Here is a 23,651-nt window from a genome sequence, read left to right as displayed (position 1 = left end):
CTATGTCTGTGTCTGTGTCTGTCTCTTTGTGTTTCTGTCATGGTCGTACACTCTATGTGTCCTCAATGCAAACCCTAGCAGTTTTCTTCACAAGGACCTCAATGGCATACTTCAATAGATGAATCAAGGGTTGGGACTACTCATCTTTTGGAACTACCATCACCATCTCTTTTCCTAGCCTGAATGAATATTTCACGCCATACTTTTCCAAGATTGGCAGTGCTTTCAATCACGTCATACAAAGGAATAGGGCTTTTGCCAACACAGTCTTGGATGGCCCACACAGATGCCCATCAATCTGACTGATAGTACCCACAGAGTTTCTACACTCCCTTCCTCACTCTATCAAGATTCCCTCCATTCATGAGGGCTTTCTCATTCAGCCACCTGTTATACAAGCCTCCCTGATCAGTGCTGCACTTGCAAAATGATTGGACATCTTGCAACGGAATGCTCCAGGACATACCAACATCAGACCTTCTTCAAGAATGAGGGAGGTGGTAGACCAGAGGTGCGGAGGAGTGATGCAAAGCACCAAAGATGGTGCAAGGCTAGACGGAGGAGGAGACGGCGTCAGTGAAGACAGCACATTGATGAGAGATAGGGGTAGGATGGCCTAGAGCTGAAGAAATAGACGAAGGGACGGTGGAGAGTGATCAAGGACCTCACATCGTCAACCTGTGTGGAGCTACTACAGCTCCCCACTACTCCCACAGACACTCCCCTAGATGCCCAAGAGCCAAAGGTCCCACACCCCCGACTGTGGCAACACCGCATATTGATGTGATGCAGCCCACGGAGGCTGTGATACCAGCAGCCTCTCAAGAGTTACAACAATCTGCACTAAGGCACTAAAGATTGATAACGATGGTGAGTTGGTCTCCCACGAATTCTTCAAGTTCTTACAGAAGCATGGCATCCAACACCAACTCGCCTTCATAGATTGGGATAGTGGTGCATAGGATCCTGATCCTGATGAGCATGGCACGCTGAATGCTATCCACTCCCTAAGCACCGCTGGTCAAAAGTTGTTAACACTACCATGTACATTAACAGTGATGGTCCCCCGTAGACCCCCTTCGAAGCATTTCACAACGCTCGACCTTCTATACCCTCCCTTCACGTCTTTAGGAGTTGTGTACATGCATACTCCTAATGATAAGATGGGTAAGCTCATGCCCAAGACAAAGCTCTTGATTTTCATAAGCTACTCTTCCGAAGCTACGGTATTTCAGTCATATGATCCTCATACAAATTGTATTCTACAAAGAAGAGATGTTGTCTTTGATGAGAGGAACATCGTGCAGCCGACTTCTCCATCCACCTCTTAGCCTACACTCCTTGAAATCGTGCCTTTTGAGCCAAGCCTACTCCCATCTCCTAACCCACCTAGGAGTCTTCGAATCTCAAGCCTCCTTCCAAGGACCTATTAGCTCGATGGTACCAACAAACCATACAAGATTCATGGATCCTTCCAATTGATACCATCCCAAAGGGACCTAGAAGTTCTTCTAGCTCACATCTACTGTTATATCTTTGTTTGTCCTTATAGTGGAGTATATAGTGCTATCTAAGTAGAACTATTGGGGCAAGAGACTCTAAAGCATTTTTGTAGAAATTACATGGCACAGCGGACAGAATATGAGCAAGGAGTAGAGAACGCAAGGCAAATATGAGAAGAACAAAGACTGCTTTAATTTCAAATGAACTGATACAAAGATGGCTCTGTCCACCCATGTGCTTCCACTGTGAAGCTTAGATGGCGATCCAAACAGATGATAGGCGAAGAGCTTAGGGTAGCTAGAAGAACTCTAACTGGGTGAAAGATAGATTGACGATGGCTTTAGAGGGGTCTTTCTTTTATAGCCCGGAAAGGTAGTCTAGTAGGCAAGCCCGACTATATTATGAACCTTCCCTAGTCAGCCAAGGAATACTCCCTTTACTGTCAGGCTGGGAGCGTTGCCCCAAACCCCCATCAGGGCAGCTGCCTTGTACTCTACTTCGATAAAAGACAATGCCACAATTGGTTGCTTCTTACTGATCCAAGAGAAAATTCTTGAACCTAAAGAGAAACAATATCCAGAAATTGATTTCTTGGAATCACTATCACCTGCCCAATCTGAGTCACAGTTTCCCATGAGAGCACTTCTAAAATTGTATGTGATACCATAGTCAAGAGTTCCCTTCAAGTATCTGAGTACCCATATCCCAGCTTTCCAATGACTTTCTTGGGGTTTGTTTGAGAACCTGCTCAAAACCCCAATAGCAAAATTGATATTTGGCCTAGTGTTACACAAGTAGATGAAACTACCAACCAACCTCCTATACCTCCCAATGTCTGCTAGTATTGATGTATCTTCGATGGATAACTTCACATTGACCTCCATAAGTGTAGCTATCTCTTTACATTCAATCATGCCAAATGCTTTTAAGATCTCCCATGCATCCTTCTTTTGAGAGATAAAGATTTTGCCATGCACTTGCTAGACTTCAATCCCCAAACAATAGTGCAATAAGCCCAAGTCTGTCATTTCAAACTTAGAGCTCAAAGCCTTTCGAGTCTAATAGATCATATCTTCATAGTCACATGTAATAAGGTCATCCACATATAGGACAATCACTACAAACTTTTCACTATCCTTCTAAACATACAAGTTACCATCTGAGGCACATCTTTTGAAATTCAAACCTAGAAAGAATCTATCTATCCGTTGGTACCATGCTCTAGGGGCTTGTTTCAGCCCATACAATGTCTTTTTCAGCTTACAACTTTATTCTCAAAATGGGGGGTCTCAAACCCCGGTAGCTGAGCCACATACATCTCCTCCTTGAGGTCACCAATCAAAAACGTTGATTCGACATCCATTTGGTAAACTAACCACTTCTTATGAGCAGTCACTACAAGTACTGTACAAATAGTCGTCATTCTAGCAATTGGAGCAAATGATTCTTAAAAATCAAATCCTTCAACTTCTGAAAATCCCTGTGCAACTAATCTGGCTTTGTACTTTTCTAAGCTGCTATCAGCCTTGTATTTTACCTTTTAGACCCACTTGGTACCAATAATCTTCCTCTTTTCTAGCTGATCCACTAACTCCCAAGTGTCATTCTTCATGATGTTGTCATACTCAGCTTGCATAGCTACTCTCCATCCTAGATCGACAAGTGCTTCTTCCAAGTTTGATGGCTCCTTTACTTCTCTCATAATCTCAGCACATCAAGGCCATATTGACTCTATGAGCAGAAGACTTTATTTGCTTCTCTATTCTCAGTGACCTCCTTGGTCCATCTGCCTTTTCCTTAGCTGTGGTAGGCATAGGATTACTACGATCATAGAGCTGCTTCGCCCATCACGGTAATGGCTTTTCCAATGGCATAATTGCAGGTTGGTGAACTTTTTTCTCATCATCCGAAAATGATGGTTCCTCCTCCTTAAGAGTAGGGACAACTCTTGGGATAGGTTCATAGTGGACTATTTCTTCGCTTGATGATAAAGTGGAAGAACTTCTATCCTCCTCCTCCACTGTATGTGGCTCCTCCTTGAATGCCACATCACGGTTCGCTATAATCTTCTTTGCCTCTTAGTCATACAATTTGTAAGCCTTTTGCTCATCACTATAACCTAAGAATATACATTTTGTGCTTTTTGAATTTAACTTGTTTCTCTTATCCTTTGGAACATGTGCATAACATTCACATCCAACAGGTGAGACAAATGGTTTCTTACTAGAATAGACCTCATGAGGAGTTTGGCCCTTAAGAGCCTTTGTGTAACTCCGATTGAGAATATAGACTGCAGTATTAATAACCTCTGCCCAAAACTGGTTAGGCAATCCCTTACCGTTAAGCATGCAGCTTGCTATTTCCACAATGGTGCAATTTTGGCATTCAACGTCATTCTGTTGAGGTGTATGAGGCGTCATTGATTGACACTTAATCTCTTTGCTCTTGCAAAAGTCTTCAAACTCCTTTAAGTTGAACTCAACATCATACTCCTCAAATCCCCCTAGCTCTGATACCATGTAAAAATTACAAGGCATAGCAGACAAAATATGAGCAAGGAGTAGAGAACACACAGCAAATATGAGAAAAACAGAGATTGCTTTAATTTCAAACAAATTGATACAAAGATGGCTCTGTTCACCCGTGTGCTTCCACTGTGAAGCTTAGATGGCAATCCAAACAGATGATAGGCGAAGAGCTTAGGGTAGCTGGAAGAACTCTAACTGGGTGTGAAAGATAGAGTGACGATGGCTTTAGAGGAGTCTTTCCTTTATAGCCCGGGAAGGTAGTCTAATCAACAAGTCCGACCGTATTATGAACCTTCCCTAGTTGGCCAAGGAATATTCCCTTTACCATCAGGCCAGGGGTGCCCTATCAAGGGGGCCAAAGCCCCCTTGTGAACCCCAACAAGGGCCGCTTCCATGGCTCCTGGACCCCACAATAGAGGCCCCTGATAACTCGCACACCCCACAACTCCATGCATTGTGCATCGAGTTGTACCAACACAACTACTTTATCTAACCCAAAGACTAGATCCATAAGATTACCTTTTTGCCAGCTGGTCACATAGACCTCATCTGATATACAACTGAGAACCCACCCAAAGTCCATGCTCACATATGGCTTCTCCTCATAATGGGGGCCTTACAGCTTTGAGCACCATGGATCATTGGTGGCACCTTATGAGGCTAGGGCATTGAGCATATCTAACAATTTTGTGTGGCAATTCCATAGAGAAGAAGCTAGAAAGCATTGATTAGAACGGAACCTAGATATTGATGGAGCATCCAAGGCCTAAGAAGATTTTTGGGACCAAATGGAATTTTCGCACTAAATTGAGAGATGATGAAACTTTGGATAAATACAAGGCTTGGCTTATACTACAAAAATTTTAACAAAAGCATGGCATGGATTATGAAGAAACCTTTGCACCCACTACAAGGCTAACTTCATTCGATTTATAACTTGTAGTAGCCTCTCACAGTGGATGGTCTCTATATCACATGAATATCAAGCATGCCTTTCTCAATGGGTACTTGAACGAGAAGGTCCATGTCAAGCAACCACCCGGATTCACTCTTCTAGACTATGTCCATAAGGTCTTTCATTTGTGGAAAGCTCTTTATGGGCTAAAGCAAGTATTATGCTCCTAGTTTAATAGAATGAATGATTTTCTTAAAACACATGACTTCCATTCTACCCTCACTAAAATAGAAATAGTAAAGAGTGATTCATCCATAATTAAGACTATGTTTATGTTGGTTAATTATAGATTATGTGTAGTGCACCTCGTATACAATTAACAGTAGGCTATAATGGGGCTATGCTCTTGATCACAACCAATGACTCCATTTCAACTAGGGTAGCTTCCAATTGAGCTACACTAAAAGATCACATATCAACCATTTTGAAATGAAAATTATTCACCAAACCTAGTTCCTCTAGTAGACTAACTATCAAAGCACTAGTGGCTCCATATATGTGCTACTGATGAACTATCAGTAGACTAACTATCAAAGCACTAGCGGCTCCATATAGGTGCTACTGATGAGCTTCACCAAATTTGTTTATCAAAACCACTTCAGAGGAGGTAAGCTATGTGCTTATGATCTATCAACCATAGGCTCAAATAATGCTACCATTACATATCTTAAGACATAGCTCTGCTCAACTTTTGAGATTATCAATCTTAGTCACTTTTCTATTTTTTGGGCATGGAGGTTGTCCAACATGGGGAGGGTAACTTTGTACACCAACAAAAACACACACTTGAGTTAGTGGATCAGCACTTTTCACACAAGATATGGCCAGTGGCCACATCTCTAGATCCTACTGGGAAGCTCACAAAGGATTCTTGGGCATAACTTTGTGACAAATATACCTACCAATCGGTAGTGGAAAAGCTCCTATAGCTCATTCATACTAGAGAAGGGATCAATGGCTCCTGACTTGGCCAAAGCCACTCAACACTAGGGTTTCAATGAGCATCAGGAGTTGCTTGCTAATGCACCACTTTCCAACCACTCATACCTTTCAAGGCAAATAGAATCCTTAGATATGCCTTTTAATCATCCTCTACCCTCTGAAGCTCATAAATGATTGTTGCTAAGAAGAGATTTCAAGAGCCATCCTCTTTAGCATTTGCAACTACCAAGGCAACTATTGCCCTAATGGACTGAATAATTTATTCACAAGGGACTGCAAGTTGGGCATGCAAGCATTGTCGAGATCACCTAATCACATATTCTCTCCTCAACCTCCTTCCTCTAATGCTCCTCATCACTTGGGCAATACCTCTAAAAGTATTTCTTTCATTAGCTTGATGGATTTGCAGCCCATCTGTTGTACTATTTAGACAATTTACCACCCTATATATTTCCACACAGAGTCCCCCCAGCATTGCCTGTGGAGTTGTTAAGCAAGCAGCTTGGAGAGTTTGGAGAGTTTGGAGAGTTAAATTGCTGTGCAATGGTGACCCAAAGTTTGGTTGCATCGAAGTGTCAGTTACTTCTAGGTTGATGGCTTCACAAGCAATTTTGGGCCATGTTGAAGAGAATCATCGCATGGTAGATCTGGTGCATGAGGTGCCAATAGTATTAGGAGGGGGCATCCATCGTCAGCTCCACTTGGCCTCCATTCTGTTAGAGATGATTAACACCTCCCAAAAAAAGTGGAAGAGCATGAAACATGACTCTTAACATCATCAACAGCACCATTCTCCAGTGGATTTTAATTCGGCCAAGAGAAGCAGTCCAACGTCTTCAAAGTGTTAAGGTTAAAGCTAGGGTCCAATGTGGCTATAGCTGTGCAGTCATTCTTTATGTCTATAGTTCAATGACAAGAACATCAAAGCAAAACACATTTATGAGCATGTGGATATCTGCATTTGCAGAAGAGCAGTTTCTTATGACAAAAACAATAATATGAGAAGAAATGTAGACTGATGTATTATATGTCTCTATAAAAGAGATGAAATCCGTTTGTACAGACTGCAGAAGGCTGGATATAATCCATATCTCTATATAAGAGAAGAAATTCTTCACCTTGATACTCTTGTGGAGAGACAAGAGAGAGCATCTGCTTAAGACTGCCCATAGTCATGCTGGGTGAAGCCCTGGTATTGCCAGCCCAAACTTTGCCTGATTGATGCTGTCAAGTGGCCTGCAATGATCAGTGAGCTGTTGAATTGTGCTACTTATGCTTCTGTAAACAGGGTACTGTTTCGATTCTGTTAATTCTGCTTCAATCAACAGGTTCCTGATTTTGATCATCTCAGTTATCCATTCTTCCTTCAATGAACAGGAAACTTTTAAATTCTGTTAATTTCGCTTCGATAAGCAGGGTGCTGATTGATCATCTCTGTTATCGATTCTTCCTTCAACAAACAGGGTACTTTTGAATTCTGCTATTTCTGCTTCAATGAACGGGGTACTGCTTGATAATGTCAGCTAGCGATTCTCCGCATTGGGGGCGATCAATTCAAGTAATGAAAACATATAAAATCGTTCTGTTTCACTTCCTAAGAGGAAAATTTCCCTGTTCCAATTCCTAGGCTGTCGAATCGTGTTAGTTCTCCTTCAATACACAGGGCACTGTGTGAATTCTGTTAATTCTGCTTAATAAACAGGGGACTGCTTGATCATTTCATTCATCGATTTTCTGCATTGGGGGCGACCAATTCGAGCAACCAAAACATCTGAAATCTCTCTGTTTCGCTTCCTAAGAGCAATAAATTCCCTGTTTCAATTCCTCCGCCCTGTTTTTTGTGTGAGACTGATACAAGAATGTGTTTGTGAAACCTTCATGGTCACCATACAACGACTTTGAAGCTCCCGTGGCAGCTGCCAGGCAACGGTTACTTGACTTGGCCTATCTTACCCATTGGGTCACACGTCATGAAAGTCGACCAAGATAATTCCCAAAGTCTTAGGCTGGTTACACACCAAGTGATGGACGGCCAACCCCGGTTCAGAGTGTGGGCATGCACTTTTTGAAATTGGGCACGGACATGAGCATCATACCTTTGCGCACTAAATGGACACAATTTAAAAATAATAATAATAATAATAATAAACTTATAATTTTTTTTATTAAATGCAAAAAGTGCACCTTTGTCCACCACTTTACAAAGTGGGCAGGGGAGACTCCTTATCCAAAAGTGGGCGGGGAGTTCACCTATTTAGCAGATAAACAACAGGTCATGTCCTCTCAAGTATGTAAAGGACTACAAACGCCTGACCCTTAAATAAGTGTTTTGATTGGTTAAAGATTACAAAGTGGACATATGTCATTTGGTGTGTAACCAGCCTTAGACTCCCACCACTCATATAGTCTCTACTTGCATTTAAAAGTAAATGTAACTATAAATTTAGTAGGTAAGAAGGAAAGAAGGCATGTTACACCATGCAAACTTGATTTATTTGACATCTAAAAGGTTTATCAAGTCTACACATAGCCCCACTCTTATTTGACGCAAAAGGATCTAATATTAATTAAGTACCAAGGCTTATACCAAGTCTTACACTCAAAGGGGCACCCAAACCCTTGCTAACCAACTCAACACGTGGTCCCATTGTAACATTGATCTTGGTGACCAACCAACTAGGGCCATAATTGCCTTTTGCATTGTACAGGGTGCCTTCACTACTACCCATGAGAATGAAACCCCTGACTTTGAGTTTATCACATCATCTCACTATCAATTGAGCTAGCAAATCTTGGTACCAATATCTGATTTGTTAAGTCACATTTCATGAAGACAAAACCAATGTTACCAAGGCTTAGCCGTGTTGCTCCGTTGAGGTTGCCATTTTTGTGCCATTGAGGTTGCCCACTGTTTGACCTAAACCCATAGATTCTAGAATTGAAGATGTAGCAAATCAATAGTTTTTTTGGTTTCTTCCCTAATGAAGCAAACAATTGACCAAATCAATGCAAATTTTAGCCCAATGGCTAGTTTTTGGAGGTTTCCTAAGCAACAAGCTAAATTTTTGGCTTATAAACTCAAAACCCGCCTATGTAGCAAAAAGTTTGTACTTATGTCCAAACATTCACCCCAAACACTCAAAAATAGCCTTTTTTTCCTTAAAATGTTGCCCCATTTTGTAAACTCCTGGCCTTTCTTTGCCCACCCATTTACAATGAATAATTTGTGGGATCTTTTATTTTTTCCCACTAAATCAAATTGCACAAAGTGTGCTCAAACAAAGTTAAACATTAAGAAAGTACCCCAAAGTCACAATTGATATTGCTAATGTTTGGATGTTAGTCGATTATGTCATCAAAGCTACAACCATGGTTTGTACCCATGCACCCATTGAGCTTAATCCACACCCTCAAAGCAATACAATGCCATTGGCAATGTTACCAAGGTTTCATGTATAGTAATGTCACATAGGTCATGAAAGTACCCCAAGTCACAACCAACAATACCAAACTTTGGACCTGTAATCCATTGATCCATTGAGGTTGCAACCCAAGGTTTTAATCTAGCATCCATTGAACTTAACTTGCACTCAAACCACTTGAATTACTATGACCCTGTTGGCAATGCTATGAAGGTTTAATGCAAAATGCACATCATTGATATTGGATTTGCACCCTCCTTGAATGCTTGTTGCATTTTTCAAAAGTCTAGTCATTTTGTGTATGAATGTTCCAAGAAGCTACCTCTAGAAGCTTAGAAGGATGGTCACGTGCAAAAGTAATTGGCCCAAGAAAATCCCACCCACATATAAACAAAAGAAAAAAGGCACAACCTCAATTAAAGTCTCTAGTGGCTCCTTCTAATATGACAGTTGTTGAAAAGCAAGCATATAAAGGTAGTCCTATCAACGCAATCTTAGCCTAAGGAGGATCAATAGTTAAGTAAATTTGTTTCAGGATGTGAGGAACTATAATAATAACAATATAAGAACGGGCAAATGGCATATAGTTCAAAATGGTTTTGCTATTAAAACAAAGCTTTCTCTTCAAAAGTGGTTGGAAGCCTCTAGTACATCATAATATATTTGTAGCTTTATAGGATTTTGATTGTAACATCCCAGTACCCCATAAGAACCCCCCCCCCCTTTTTTATTTTTTCAAAAAAAATTTCCCTCTCCCTCCCCCCCCGATAGTACGTTGGGGAGAGAGAGAGAGGGAGTGAGTAGAGAAAGGGAGGGGCATGCCACCTAGGTGGCGGCATACAGCTGCACCCCCCCCTTTGTTGTAGGCAGCCCCATGGCCCTCCGACTGACGCTGCGCCCCCCCCCCCCCCCCCCCTCTGCTGACGTACAGGCCTCCCCCTCCTCGTTTGGTTGACGACAACGGGCTTCGTGGACAGTGCAAGAAGGAGAAGAGAAGGAGGGAGAGAAGAGAGGAGAAGGAGGAGAAGGGAGAAGGAGAGAGGAGGAAGGAGGGAGAGAGAGAAGAGGGGGAAGAGGGAAAGAGAAGGAGGAGAGAAGAGAAAGAAGGAGGGAGAGAGAGAAGAAGAGAAGGAGAAGAAAAGAAGGAGAAGAGAAGAAGGAAGAGGAGAGGGAGAGAAGAGGGAAGAGGGAAGAGAGAGAAGAGGGAGAGAAGAGAGAGAAGAGAGGAGAAGAAGAAGAAGGGGAAGAGAGAGAAGAGGGAGAGAAGAAGAGAAGGAGAAGAGAAGAAGGAAGAGAAGAGGGAGAGAAGAGGGAAGAGAGAGAAGAGGGAGAGAAGAAGAGCAGGAGAAGAAGAAGAAGAGGAGAAGAGGTAGTAAGAGGAGGAGAAGGAGAGGAAGAAGTAGAAGAGGAAGAAGAAAAGGTGGAAGGAGAGAGAAGAGAAGTAGTGGAAGAAGAAGAAGAAGAAGAGGTAGTAAGAGGAGAAGAAGAGAGGGAGAGAGAGAGAGAGAGAGAGAGAGAGAGAGAGAGAGAGTAGGAGAATAAGTGGAGAAAGAAGAGGGAGAGAGAGAGAGAGAGTAGGAGATTAAGTGAAAAGAAGAAGAAGAGAGAGAGGGAGAAAGAAAGAAGTGAGAGTTGGTAACTGTAAGGAGCCACGCCCAAACCACCCTCTTGGCAAAGGACCCCATCCAGCGATCTTTTCTTCCGAACCTGTCAACCCGAAATCCGTCAAGGTCTGGACAAATGGCTCCCAAGAAGAAAGTCGCAGGAAGCATAGGCGCCCAAGCCATTGGTTATGCTGGAGGGGCGAGCGGAACGACCAACGCGGCACACACGAATCAAGCCCAGGTTCTAAGCTTTAAAATTAATTTGGAATTATTTCTCGTGGAAGGGATGAAAGGATTGATGATGTGCATGGAACAAGAACGAGTCCTAGGGTTTTTGTTTACCCTAAGCTCTAAGTTGCATGCGTGAAACGGTAGAGTATGGAATTCGCATAAGATTATATGCATGAAATGATAGCTTTTATGCGCATAAAATGATAAGGCCTTAGCATTATTTCACATAAACTAATAGCTTTTAACCCAGTTCAGTGCATGAATAGTCATTTAGAATTCATGTTTCGCAAACATGATTTAAAGAAACACATGAAATGATAGTTTCGATGAATAGAGACCTAGACCTTCATGAGATCCGGTGCATTAGGAATAAGTATAGTTGTCTGCGGATTGTTTTATCGGTCTTGCCGTAGACTGTTGCAAATGGATATGCTCCTAGCCTAATTGAAGCTGGTGACCTAATCCTATATGGATTGTTAACCCAAGTTATGCTTGGCGGTTTGAAAATGTTGTAAATCCCTTAAGCAAGTGTTTTGATACATCCAATTAAAATTCTGATTGTGCATGCAATGGGATTGCGATGCCTTGAAGCAAGAGGTTGTGCATTCATCTGTTTGTTAATGTGGTTTTGGATGTTAACCCAAGTGGGGAGTGTTTGATGATTTCATGGCCGGGTCTGAGATGACTGATTGCCATGGAAACGAAAGGGATGCTTTTCCTAGCCATTGTTATTATGCTGGTTGCTTCAGCTATGGTTGATTTCCTAAAGGGATAATTAAGGAAGGATGGCGCTAGCTACCCCCCGCGAGCCGCCAAACCCTAACCAAGGGGGTTATGAATCCGCACCGGGATTGTGGACCGAACTCGCCACAAGAGGTCTCTCCATGGAAATTACTTGGCGTAGGAGGACGCTTGGGTGCTAGTGGGGGCTTTGGCCATAAATCCCAATGCCTCCGGACCCTAACAAGTATTCTACGTGACTCGAGATGGGATCTCGAGGCCTTGATACTAGTTACAAGGCAGAATCTTGGTAAGATAAACCTTTGGGTTTTGTTGCTGGGAGACGGAAGGATTTTTTTGCGGAGGCAGAAAGGAATACTTAATTGCAGGAGACAAACATTAATTCGAAGATAAATTAAGGAAGTGTTTAATCTTGTTTTATCTTGTCTTCATGTCTGTGCCTTAAACTACATAAAGGAACCTGTGACTAACGGGTTAATTAAGGAGGATATTTTTATGTGTCAAACATAACGTGGTAGGTGATTAGATAACTAAAACAACCCTCGAGGGAAGCGTGGTGGATGTGACTAATGGGTCTATCCTACGGAAGGGTGGTCTCGGTTAGCCGAGAGCTTTCCTCAAAGGAAATGTTAACAGGAAATGTTAGGAAAAAGTCGGTCTATGACCTTAGGCAATGTTGACCTTAGCCAGGAACCCGAACTTCAGGTCGATCCTAGTGGGAATGGTCAGATAAGTTCCGTTGTCGAAGGGTTTTCGAAAGCAAAGTCGCAACCACAGAGGTTCTTGAGAAATTCCAAGATAGAAGATCAATCAAGCAAGATCAGGCTATGTAGCAGTAAACTCCAGAATCTTCATATTGAATGCAAAGATTGTTGATTTAACATGCATCTGAGAGATTTCCCAAAAGAAGAAGACCAATTCTAGTCTGTGCAGTGCAGCTTAGTCTCAATTAAAGCTTCGAACAATGAGTCCTGCTAAGAAGATGCTTAGGTATGTCCAAAACCACGCATATACATAATGTCAAAGTGATGTAATAAACAAGAAGCAGAAGATTTAGGAGTCCATTCCTAATTATTACTTGGATCCAAAGTGTAGGAAATCTGGATTTGAAAGCAAAGAGGAGGCACTTTAAGACTCCAATCGTGCAAGATGTTTTGCAAAATTCCTCAATCCCGAAGGTCTTCAAATGCAGGCGCTTACTTCCTTAGGTGTTAGAAGAGATTAGGATGATGACAATAAATCTCATGTCACTGTTATACCTATCTCAATCTGCAAAATTCTCATAGAGCTGAAGACTTGCTTGACCCTACATGCACCTTTATTGATGACAGGCTGTGTGGAAGAAAGTATCTTGGGCACAGCCTCTTAGAGCACCAAAGATCCATCAGCACGATTAACGAATCACAAATACATTCTAGAAGAAATCAATGGCATAATGTATCCCTCTTATAGAGTCAACAAGCCTCCATACATCAGACCTTTGCCTCAGTTCTTGCCTTGCCCACACAAAGAACAGCCCTTACGTTACTAGTGATACATAGATACATCAGGCAAACTTGGTGCACGGTAAATCAAATCGATCTCCTCAACGCGATTGTTTGCCAAACCTAGCCTGTATAGAACCTGTGCAACCACTACATTGTGTGCAGACTGCCCAAGCCTGTGGACCAAACTCTGATTGATTGTTTGCCTGACTTTTTACTAGACTGATAAAAGTAGGAGAGAGAAGACTCTCTGAAAGTGTCTTTGAGAGCTTTTCACTGTTATGAGTTCTATTACTGGCATTGGGAGATTGTCGTTGCTCTATGTCATACCTGTAATCCTGATTGTTCTTAGAGCTCTAGTTATGTTCAGAAGATTCAAGATTCTTTTCTTCTACAACTCGACGAATTCTAGATATTATCTTTGCCCTTACATGAAAGACATTTGCTACGTCCAGATTTAAAATCATGTCTACATATCGCTGTCGGTAGCGCTTCTCAATATCAGTGAGACCATGCCATTCGTCAGGTAGTAGTAGATGTGATTTTGTAAGGATACACACATCCTTAACCTTCACGGACAGTTCACTGGTGCAATGGATAGATCTGATACAGATTAGAGAGCTATGGGTAGATATCTATCAGTCTGAGAGCTCTGTAGAATGATTTCTGCACTGATACCGATTTATGATGAATATATTCCTTTTCCTCCTCTCTGTGAGTCTGGGTACATAATGTCTTCTGCACCAATATTGAATTGAAAGATCAGTAAACTCTTTCTCCTGTTGCTCCGAGTGTTACTGTATCGCTTCTTTTGCATCAATGACAGTATTGTCTATCTTCTCCTTTAGTTTCATGTTGGATGAACTGGACCATCTGCAGAACCTGCTTGGAGACCTCTGAGTCATTCATCTTTCATGTCATATGGTGTTGGAACTTTTTCCCTTTGCCCCGTTTTTCTGGTCTGGTCCCCCTTCTTCATCGCTCTCCTCCACCGGAATCCAAAAAGCAGGTCGAAAGTCTCATGATCTTTTCCTATTTTTAGTCCAATCCCTCTCCTTTGATAGCTGGGATCTCCTGCTTTCCTAATGGTATCTTCATCCTTAGAAAACAAAAAGTGCACACTAATATATCTATCAGCAAGAATGACAGCCTCCACTATGGCACCATCTGTGATCCTCACACCATGATGTAGTTCGTATCTCTCCCTCAATCCCCTAAGAATCGAGATAGTATCCTCCATAGATGGTTGCCCCACATAAACTTGTTGGAAACGTCTTTCCGGAGCAACATCCTTTTCTAAGTGCTTTCGATACTCAGTCAACGTTGTTGCTCCAATACAGCACAGCTCACCTCGTCCAAGCATTGGCTTCAACAAGTTGCCAGAATCAAGTGCTCCATTTTGAGCACCTGCTCCAACAACCATATGAAGCTCATCAATGAAGAGCATAATTTGCCCATCAGATCCTGAAACAGCTTTCAGTACAGCTTTAAAGTGGTCCTCAAATTCTCCTCGATACTTGGCACCAGCAATGAGAGCCCCCATATCCAATGAAATTAGCTTCCTGTTGGCTTTGCATAGTCCAAGAGTAACCATACCCATAGTGAGACTATCTGGATGCATTTCTACTTTCTGCATTCTGTTGTACATTTCCAATGCATCATCAAATCTTTGTGCCTTGATGAGAAAGTCAATAACACAATTGTACGTGAAGCTAGCATGCTCACAACCTAGATCACTCATGCGATCAAACAGTTGCAAAGCCTCCTGAATGTGTTTTTGTTGGGTGTATCCTCCAATCAAAGAGCTCCATGTCACAACATCTCGATTGGGTAGTGTATCAAAAATAACATGCGCATCTGGTAGGTTTCCATACTTGGCATACATACCAACTAGAGCATTACAGATAAGTTCCTCTTGCTCCAACCCCCTCTCCACTATATTGCCCACGCAGAACAAAATGCAAACACAACGACCAAGTATGTACAAAGTAACAAATGTCACACACACAACTTTTTGGTGGATTCCACACCTCGGATGCGCAGCACTACGACATCCACCCCCTCTGATCTTGCGCATCCTCCAGATGGGCCAAGTACCCATGATCATTGTTGTCAAGATCCACGAATAGATGAATCTCTTCATTGACTATTTTCGATATATCAGCAAGGTTATCTGTCATATCATCTGTCTCTTCTACTGGAGTTTCTTGTCATTGCTCTTCTCTTGCAAATTCTTCCAATGCATAATCCTCATCATCTCTTTTCTTGAAAACCTTGATTCTTTTTCCTGCAATAGGCACTCTAAGCACTGTCCCATCCAATTCTGTCAGCTCATATGTTGCATTGTCAAAGACATGTTTGACTATGTACAGCCCAAACCATCTTTTCACCATCTTTTGAAGTGCAATATGCTGATTTTCAAGGCTACTATCAAAGACTAATACCCAGTCTCCCTCATCTATTGCTCTAGGCCGCAAGTGATGCCTGTCCTTAGTCTAGTAACCTTCAACCTGTTAATAGCTAACTGAATATCCTCTGGTCTTCTCTCCAATTGCCGGATACGAAGAGCTAAGAGCTCCTCTCTCGTCAAATCCTCCTGCCAAGGTAAAACTGACCAAGTCAAAGTACAAGTCTCAGTCGGCATAACCGGTTTCTGACCATACATCAACTTTGCAGGCATATATCCTGTTGTAACACTGTGAGTCATACGATCAGCCCACAAAGCAAATGGTAGAAGCCTCGGGAATTCTCCAATCCGTCCTCTGCATGCTTAGGCTAATGCTTTCACTATCGGCGGATGCCCTCTTTCACTCTTCCCATTTCCCTCTGGATTGTGTGTTGTGGTTAGAGCCAACTTGATTCCTAGTTGAGAGAAAAACTCCCTAGCTTCATTTTCATCTAATTCACCGCCATCTGCAGTGATCTTACCCACACAGCCATACTTGTGGAAAATTTCTTCCAATAAGAACTTACACACTGCACTAGTGGTCTTTGTTCTCAAAGGTCTACCCTCAACATGATTGGTAAGATCCTCTCTAGCCAATACAATATATCTCATCTACCATAGACCCATCGGCATAGTAACCAAGTCAACTATCCACTTATAATGAATGCATAGCGGATAGGTCGGATGAAGCTCATCTCGATGACGCACCACCGAATACATCTGACAGTCTCTGCAAGTCTCTACAAAGTGAGAAACATCTTTGTACATGCCTTTCCACCAATAATTTTCCTTGATTTTCTCATAAGTAGCCCACACTCCTCTATGACCAGCCTAAGGACTCTCATGAAACTCTCTCATCACTTGTAACTGGGTCTCTTTATTGCAGACAACCCGCAAGGGTAATCCACCTCTTTTCTTCGGGTGCTTCCAAAGAAATCCGTCCTTGAGAAAATAACCATAGGCTTTTCTTCTGATCTTCTTGAACTCTTCATCTGTCCATTCATCTCTTTCGCTTAGTGTACTAAGGTACTTGCCAATCTGCAACCAATCTCCAACATAGAGTTCTTCTATGAAAGCCACAATATCATAGACATGACAAACATGATCAACCATAGCAGCTGAAATTTCTGCATCATCCTCTTCTGCAAGTAGTGTCTCCTCATCATCATATCTAGCTCTAGACAGCATATCCACCACTGGATTATCCTTCCCTGCTATGCATTTAAACTTTGGATTTAATGACTTGATGTATGCAATCCATCTCAGCATAGCTATATCCGGAGTAGAGCAACTCGTAAAATCATACCTATCAATGGCAAGCAATCTGTCTCTACCACAACTGGGGCTCCAATAAAGTACTCCTTGTTACATTTGAGAGCTGTAACAATTCCCAGTAATTCCCTCTTGATTTGCGGATACCTCCTCTGTCTCTCGTTTAGGACTTTCGCCCCAAACCGAATAGCGTACCTGTTTCCATCTGCATCATCTTCACCCACAACCCAACTAGACTAGTGTCAACTGTCAATACAATAGGCCTTCTGCAATTATAATCTGCTTTCCTGAGAGTAGGAGCAATCTACAATAACTTCTTCAATTTCCGCATGGCTCTAGTGTGGCTCTCATCCCAAAAAAATTTCTGCTCCTTTCGAGGCAGCTGATATAAACAATCTGCTATGTGTGCAAAATGGGGTATCCAAATCATGTAAAACACACAGGCTCCAATGAATCTCCGTACCTCTGATGTGGTAGAACAATACTCCGTAATCTTCCTTATAGCATCCATCTTCGCAGGTGAAGGTTTCCTGCCATAATACCCACACATATGTCCAACAATGACAACCTCATTTTGTCCAAAAACAGATTTCTGCCCTGATAGTGTCAAGTTCACTTCTAACCTGGCCAAAATCTTTTCACAAGATGCAATATGATCAGCCACAAAGTATCTGCATCCCTGCTCATTTAGACTCTCATTCTTCTCTTCTTCTGCACACCCCTTAATGGGCACATCATCCAACAAAGCCATGGTAAGCTGAGGTATATACTCACGAAGGACCTTATGCATGGCATTCATCATATGTGCAACAGAATTAGTGGCACCTTGAGGCAAGGTACACATCCTGACAAGCCCAATAGGAGTTCTCATAGTGGTTATGTCCCTGTTTTTCAAGGCCAACTAAAATTGATCATATCCAGAATACAAGTCACCTAAAGAATAGATGGCACGTCCAGCAAATGATTTTGCAAACTCATCCACAACTGGACCTATACCAACATTCCTGATAGTAACTCTATTTACTGGCTGCATGTCCTGTATAAATCGGAGAGTACCATTCTTCTTTGGAATCGTAAACCACCTATTTGAGTATGGTGCAGATGGCGGCTCTAGGATTCCCATCCTGATTTTCTCATTCAACAAGTCAACTAGCTTTGGCAGGTGTGCCTTAGGCACTGGAATAGGTCGGAGGTTCCATGGAATATGAGGAATAGTAAAGATCACCATAGGGGCAACAATATCTGGATTCACACATCTAATCTCATGCGAAAAGAAAGCAAACCCCCTTCCATGTCGCTCAAGCATATCCTGAAAGCACTGCTTCTTAGAGGGTAGCAAGAAATCACCATTTCCAATTTTTAATTCAGTAAGAGTCTCTGCTAAAAATTTATGGCCTATATGCTCTGGATTCCTCAAAATTGGCTGCTTGGCAGCCCTAACTATTTGCTGATCACTGTTAGGTGGAAGCGGTCCAGCTATCGGCTTCACCTTCTTATCCACAGTCTTGTATTTCGTGTCAACCCTGGCTTCATTATGATCCTCTGCACTACTCAAATCTTGCTGTAAATCAACAATTCTGCCCTCTGGTGGTGGCTGAATATCCTCAGCCCTCTGCTCTATAGACTGCATAGGAACAGCCCTAAACTCTGGATGCTAAAATATTTCAGCAGTAAACTCTGTTGGCTGAAAGTTTTGAGCCCTCTGTGTCTCTGTAGGCTGATCACAACGAAAACTCTGTTTGCTGAATTTCTTCAGCACCCACTCAACACTTTTTGCTGAGTCACCTCAGCCGCGCTGACTCTATCTGTGACACAAAATCTGAAATTTCATGAAACATGTCCAGGGACAGCACTGATACATTACTGAGACAACTCTGCATATCAGTTTTCAGCATATTTTCCATCTCTGTCATCGTATTTGTACAAACCATACTATCATACATCGCATCTATATGCTCATCATCCTCTAAAATACTTGCATTTTTCAAATCTTTCTCCTTCATGCATATGTACTGCCTGGCAGCTCTAGGCAACTTAGAAATCTTCTGATAACTCATCGAACTGTTTGCTGAAATTCCAGCAAAATTGGAGGAGAAAACACTGCTGCCAGGAGGCAAGAACTCCAATCTCCTCTGCTCTGTACCACTGTCGTCTCGCGGAACAGCGGTACCTAATGAAAACCTGAATCCCTCACAGTGGGCAAGGGTGCATCTCGAAGAGTATCCACAGATCCATCATCCATTACTTTTGTCTCCATGCGCATCTGTATGATAAATGGCTGTCCTAGGATTATGGGGTAAGAGCATGAATCCTGCACAAAGAAATGGAAATCCTCCTCTACATCTCCAATAAAAATCATGACACTGGGACAGGTAGCATACAAATCACCTGCAGTGTTGTTGGCGGCTCTCATACGCCACCCATGCTCTGCATCCATAGGCCATCTATTACTTTCATAAACTCTACGAACTACGAGATTAATCTCTGAACCATGATCCACCAAAGTAACATAAGGCACCTGTTTCTCTCCAATTTTTACCATTGTTTCTGTAGTTGCCCTAGCCCAATGACTCCATGAAAAGTGACTGCGCGGTACCAAGATAGGCTCATCAATTTCAGGATAATGCATAGGCTGAACCCTCTTCTCTATCTGTGGAAAAATAGAAGCATTCTCAACCATAATCTCATCCTCATCCTCATCTAACTCCCCAATCAAAACTCCCTATGTATCAGTAGTAGGCAATGTATGTCTTTTCCTCTTCATGACTTCTTGGAACTGATCTTGAAACTCTCTTTTCGAGATGCCCAAAACCTCAGAAATAGTAAAAGTCACCTCACTGCCAAGTATCTTGTCATTAAAGATTTTCTTCATGTCCGTAGATGTCTCAATATCAGACATTAATCTAAATCCTGGCTGCTTTCTCTGTCTAGGCTCCTGCCTCTTCTCTTTCTTTTGAGCATCCTCCATTTGTCGTTCTGGCCCTGGTCTCAAAGACGGCCCTGTAGTAGGTGGAGTAACAAACTCACCCCTCTAGTCTTTTTAGCTGCATTTGGATTCTCTTCGTCTCTCTTACGCTTCTCCTCAACAAGTACATCTGCTCCCTGAGACTTAGCCAAGTAGGCATAAATAGTGTACCAATCCCAACCTGTCTCAGATCTGATGCTAGAACCTGCCCTAGTCAAAACAGTGTGTTGAATTTTCCCTTTGTTTGCCGTCTCCATAGCATAGGTCCATAATGCTGACTGACTCTCTGAACCTTTCTCAATCTGGACTCCATATGCAGAAGCATCTCCTCTAGCTGCCACATAAGAAGTACGCACAGCCATGTCATCTACTAATTTCTTCATTCCGCCTTTCCCAAAATTGGTAGCAAAGCGGAGCTCCTATTTCAGTCAACCAGATCTTGCCATCTTGTCCCCAAAATAACAAATTCTGCCTCCTTGCATCTTGAAAAGATTCGCAATCCCTGCAATGCTGATGGTCCGTACTATCACACCAAATACATCTTCGATCTCTCCTAGGTACACTAGGAGCACTCCTAGGTGCACTAGGAGCACTAGAAGAAATAGTAGGCGCAGTCGAGGCAAATTGCTCTTTTAATTTCCCCACCAATTCTGCTTTAACTGACTCCAATGTCAAATCCGTTATGCCTTTGATTATGTCATCAAGAGAGGAAAGAACCAAAGGAGTGGATGATTTTGGAGCAGAAGGAGTCGGCATCGGTCTTGGAACAGGAGGATTAGAAACAGTAGGCACTGGCATAGGCCAAGTAACTGGCTGAGGAAGAGAAGAAATGACAGGGGTAGAAGCAAACATAGGAGCTGAAGATGGCGTCGGTGTCATGGATCTATTCTGTAGGCGGGTCTTCCATATCCGCCTCTTGGTCAAAGTCGAGACCGCATCCTGGGCATCTTGCCAATTTGTTTTAAGACCCATAGGCTTCATGCGATCCTCAAGAAGCTCTCCTAATTCTTCATGGAGAGCAGGATCTGCAGCTTGCAAGAAAAGCTCAACTTTCTCAACATCCAATGCTCTTTGCTCAATAACATCAAGCATACTATACCTCTCTTCAAATTCTCATATCAATTCTGAAGTAGCTAGACCTTTGTTTGGCATGTAGACCCACTCTCGGAATGACCGCCGTGTAGCCATCCCAAAGTCCTCAAGAAAATACCCCTCTTTCAGGGCCTTCTTAAAATCTTGCCAATGAGAATTTTGAAGGAAAAGATCAGTCACTTGTATCCTCAAGGAAGGTGTGACTTCAAAAGTCCTATTGGTACTCGAAAAAATCCCATCTTAATCTCATACGTCTTCAAATAAGCGGAGCTGAAGACTTGCTTGACCCTACATGCACCTTTATTGACAGGCTGTGTGGAAGAAAGTATCTTGGGCACAGCCTCTTAGAGCACCAAAGATCCATCAGCACGATTAACGAATCACAAATACATTCTAGAAGAAATCAATGGCATAATGTATCCCTCTTACAGAGTCAACGAGCCTCCATACATCAGACCTTTGCCTCAGTTCTTGCCTTGCCCACACAAAGAACAGCCCTTACGTTATTGGTGATACATAGATACATCAGGAAAACTTGGTACACGGCAAATCAAACCGATCTCCTCAACGCGATTGTGTCATTGCCAAACCTAGCCTGTATAGAACCTGTGCAACCACTACATTGTGTGCAGACTGCCCAAGCTTGTGGACCAAACTCTGATTGATTGTTTGCCTGACTTTTTGCTAGACTGGTAAAATTAGGAGAGAGAAGAATCTCTGAAAATGTCTTTGAGAGCTTTTCACTGTTATCAGCTCTATTGCTGGCATTGGGAGATTGCCGTTGCTTTGTGTCATACCTGTAATCCTGATTGTTCTTAGAGCTCCAGTTATGTTCAGAAGATTCAAGATTCTTTTCTTCTACAACTCAACGAATTCTAGATATTATCTTTGCCCTTACACGAAAGACATTTGCTACGTCCAGATTTAAAATCATGTCTACATATCGCTGTCGGTAGCGCTTCTCAATATCAGTGAGACCATGCCATTCGTCAGGTAGTGGTAGATGTGATTTTGTAAGGATACACACATCCTTAACCTTCACGGACAGTTCACCGGTGCAGTGGATAGATCTGATACAGATAAGAGAGCTATGGGTAGAGATCTATCAGTTTGAGAGCTTTGTAGAATGACTTCTGCATCGATACCGATTTATGATCATATATTCCTTTTCCTCCTCTCTGTGAGTCTGGGTACATAATGTCTTCTGCACCAATATTGAATTGAAAGATCAGTAAACTCTTTCTCTTGTTGCTCTGAGTGTTACTGTATCGCTTATTTTGCATCAATGACGGTATTGTCTATCTTCTCCTTTAGTTTCATGTTAGATGAACTGGACCATCTGCAGAACCTGCTTGGAGACCTCTGAGTCATTCATCTTTCATGTCATATGGTGTTGGAACTTTTTCCCTTTGCCCCGTTTTTCTGGTCTGGTCCCCCTTCTTCATCGCTCTCCTCCACCGGAATCCAAAAAGCAGGTCGAAAGTCTCATGATCTTTTCCTATTTTTAGTCCAATCCCTCTCCTTTGATAGCTGGGATCTCCTGCTTTCCTAATGGTATCTTCATCCTTAGAAAACAAAAAGTGCACACTAATATATCTATCAGCAAGAATGACAGCCTCCACTATGGCACCATCTGTGATCCTCACACCATGATGTAGTTCGTATCTCTCCCTCAATCCCTTGAGAATGCAGATAGTATCCTCCATAGATGGTTGCCCCACATAAACTTGTTGGAAACGTCTTTCCGGAGCAACATCCTTTTCTAAGTACTTTCGATACTCAGTCAAGGTTGTTGCTCCAATACAGCACAACTCACCTCGTCCAAGCATTGGCTTCAACAAGTTGCCAGCATCACGTGCTCCATTTTGAGCACCTGCTCCAAGAACCATATGAAGCTCATCAATGAAGAGCATAATTTGCCCATCAGATCCTGAAACAGCTTTCAGTACAACTTTAAAGCGGTCCTCAAATTCTCCTCGATACTTGGCACCAGCAACGAGAGCCCCCATATCCAATGAAATTAGCTTCCTGTTGGCTTTGCATAGTCCAAGAGTAACCATACCCATAGTGAGACTATCTGGATGCATTTCTACTTTCTGCATTCTGTTGTACATTTCCAATGCATCATCAAATCTTTGTGCCTTGATGAGAAAGTCAATAACACAATTGTACGTGAAGCTAGCATGCTCACAACCTAGATCACTCATGTGATCAAACAGTTGCAAAGCCTCCTGAATGTGTTCTTGTTGGGTATATCCTCCAATCAAAGAGCTCCATGTCACAACATCTCGATTGAGTAGTGTATCAAAAATAACATGCGCATCTAGTAGGTTTCCATACTTGGCATACATGCCAACTAGAGCATTACAGATAAGTTCCTCTTGCTCCAACCCCCTCTCCACTATACTGCCCACGCAGAACAAAGTGCAAACACAACAACTAAGTATGTACAAAGTAACAAATGTC

At 42.4% G+C, this 23,651-nt stretch overlaps 1 protein-coding gene and 2 pseudogenes across 1 annotated transcript in view; all 3 read right to left on the bottom strand.

The window, feature by feature from the left end:
- The window catches only part of LOC148023101 (uncharacterized), a 294,011-nt gene extending 286,210 nt beyond the window's left edge, over positions 1-7,801 (bottom strand). The window contains exon 1 of the mRNA XM_087696076.1: positions 7,047-7,801. Coding sequence (XP_087552202.1) covers positions 7,047-7,104 — 58 coding nt within the window. The 5' untranslated portion in view covers positions 7,105-7,801. The remainder of the gene's footprint in view (positions 1-7,046) is intronic.
- A 6,510-nt stretch (positions 7,802-14,311) lies between these two features.
- Positions 14,312-14,974, bottom strand: LOC148023100 (chaperone protein ClpB3, chloroplastic pseudogene; annotated as a pseudogene).
- Positions 14,975-22,552: 7,578 nt separating this feature from the next.
- Positions 22,553-23,194, bottom strand: LOC148023099 (chaperone protein ClpB3, chloroplastic pseudogene; annotated as a pseudogene).
- Between the last annotated feature and the right edge of the window lie 457 nt (positions 23,195-23,651).

The sequence above is a fragment of the Lygodium microphyllum genome, chromosome 16, assembly GCF_053477565.2.
Source record: "Lygodium microphyllum isolate KBCC chromosome 16, Lygodium_microphyllum_v1.1.10, whole genome shotgun sequence".
Lineage (NCBI taxonomy): Eukaryota > Viridiplantae > Streptophyta > Polypodiopsida > Schizaeales > Lygodiaceae > Lygodium > Lygodium microphyllum.
Note: the sequence above shows the minus strand (reverse complement) of the source record. Positions and strands in the feature narration are given on the sequence as shown.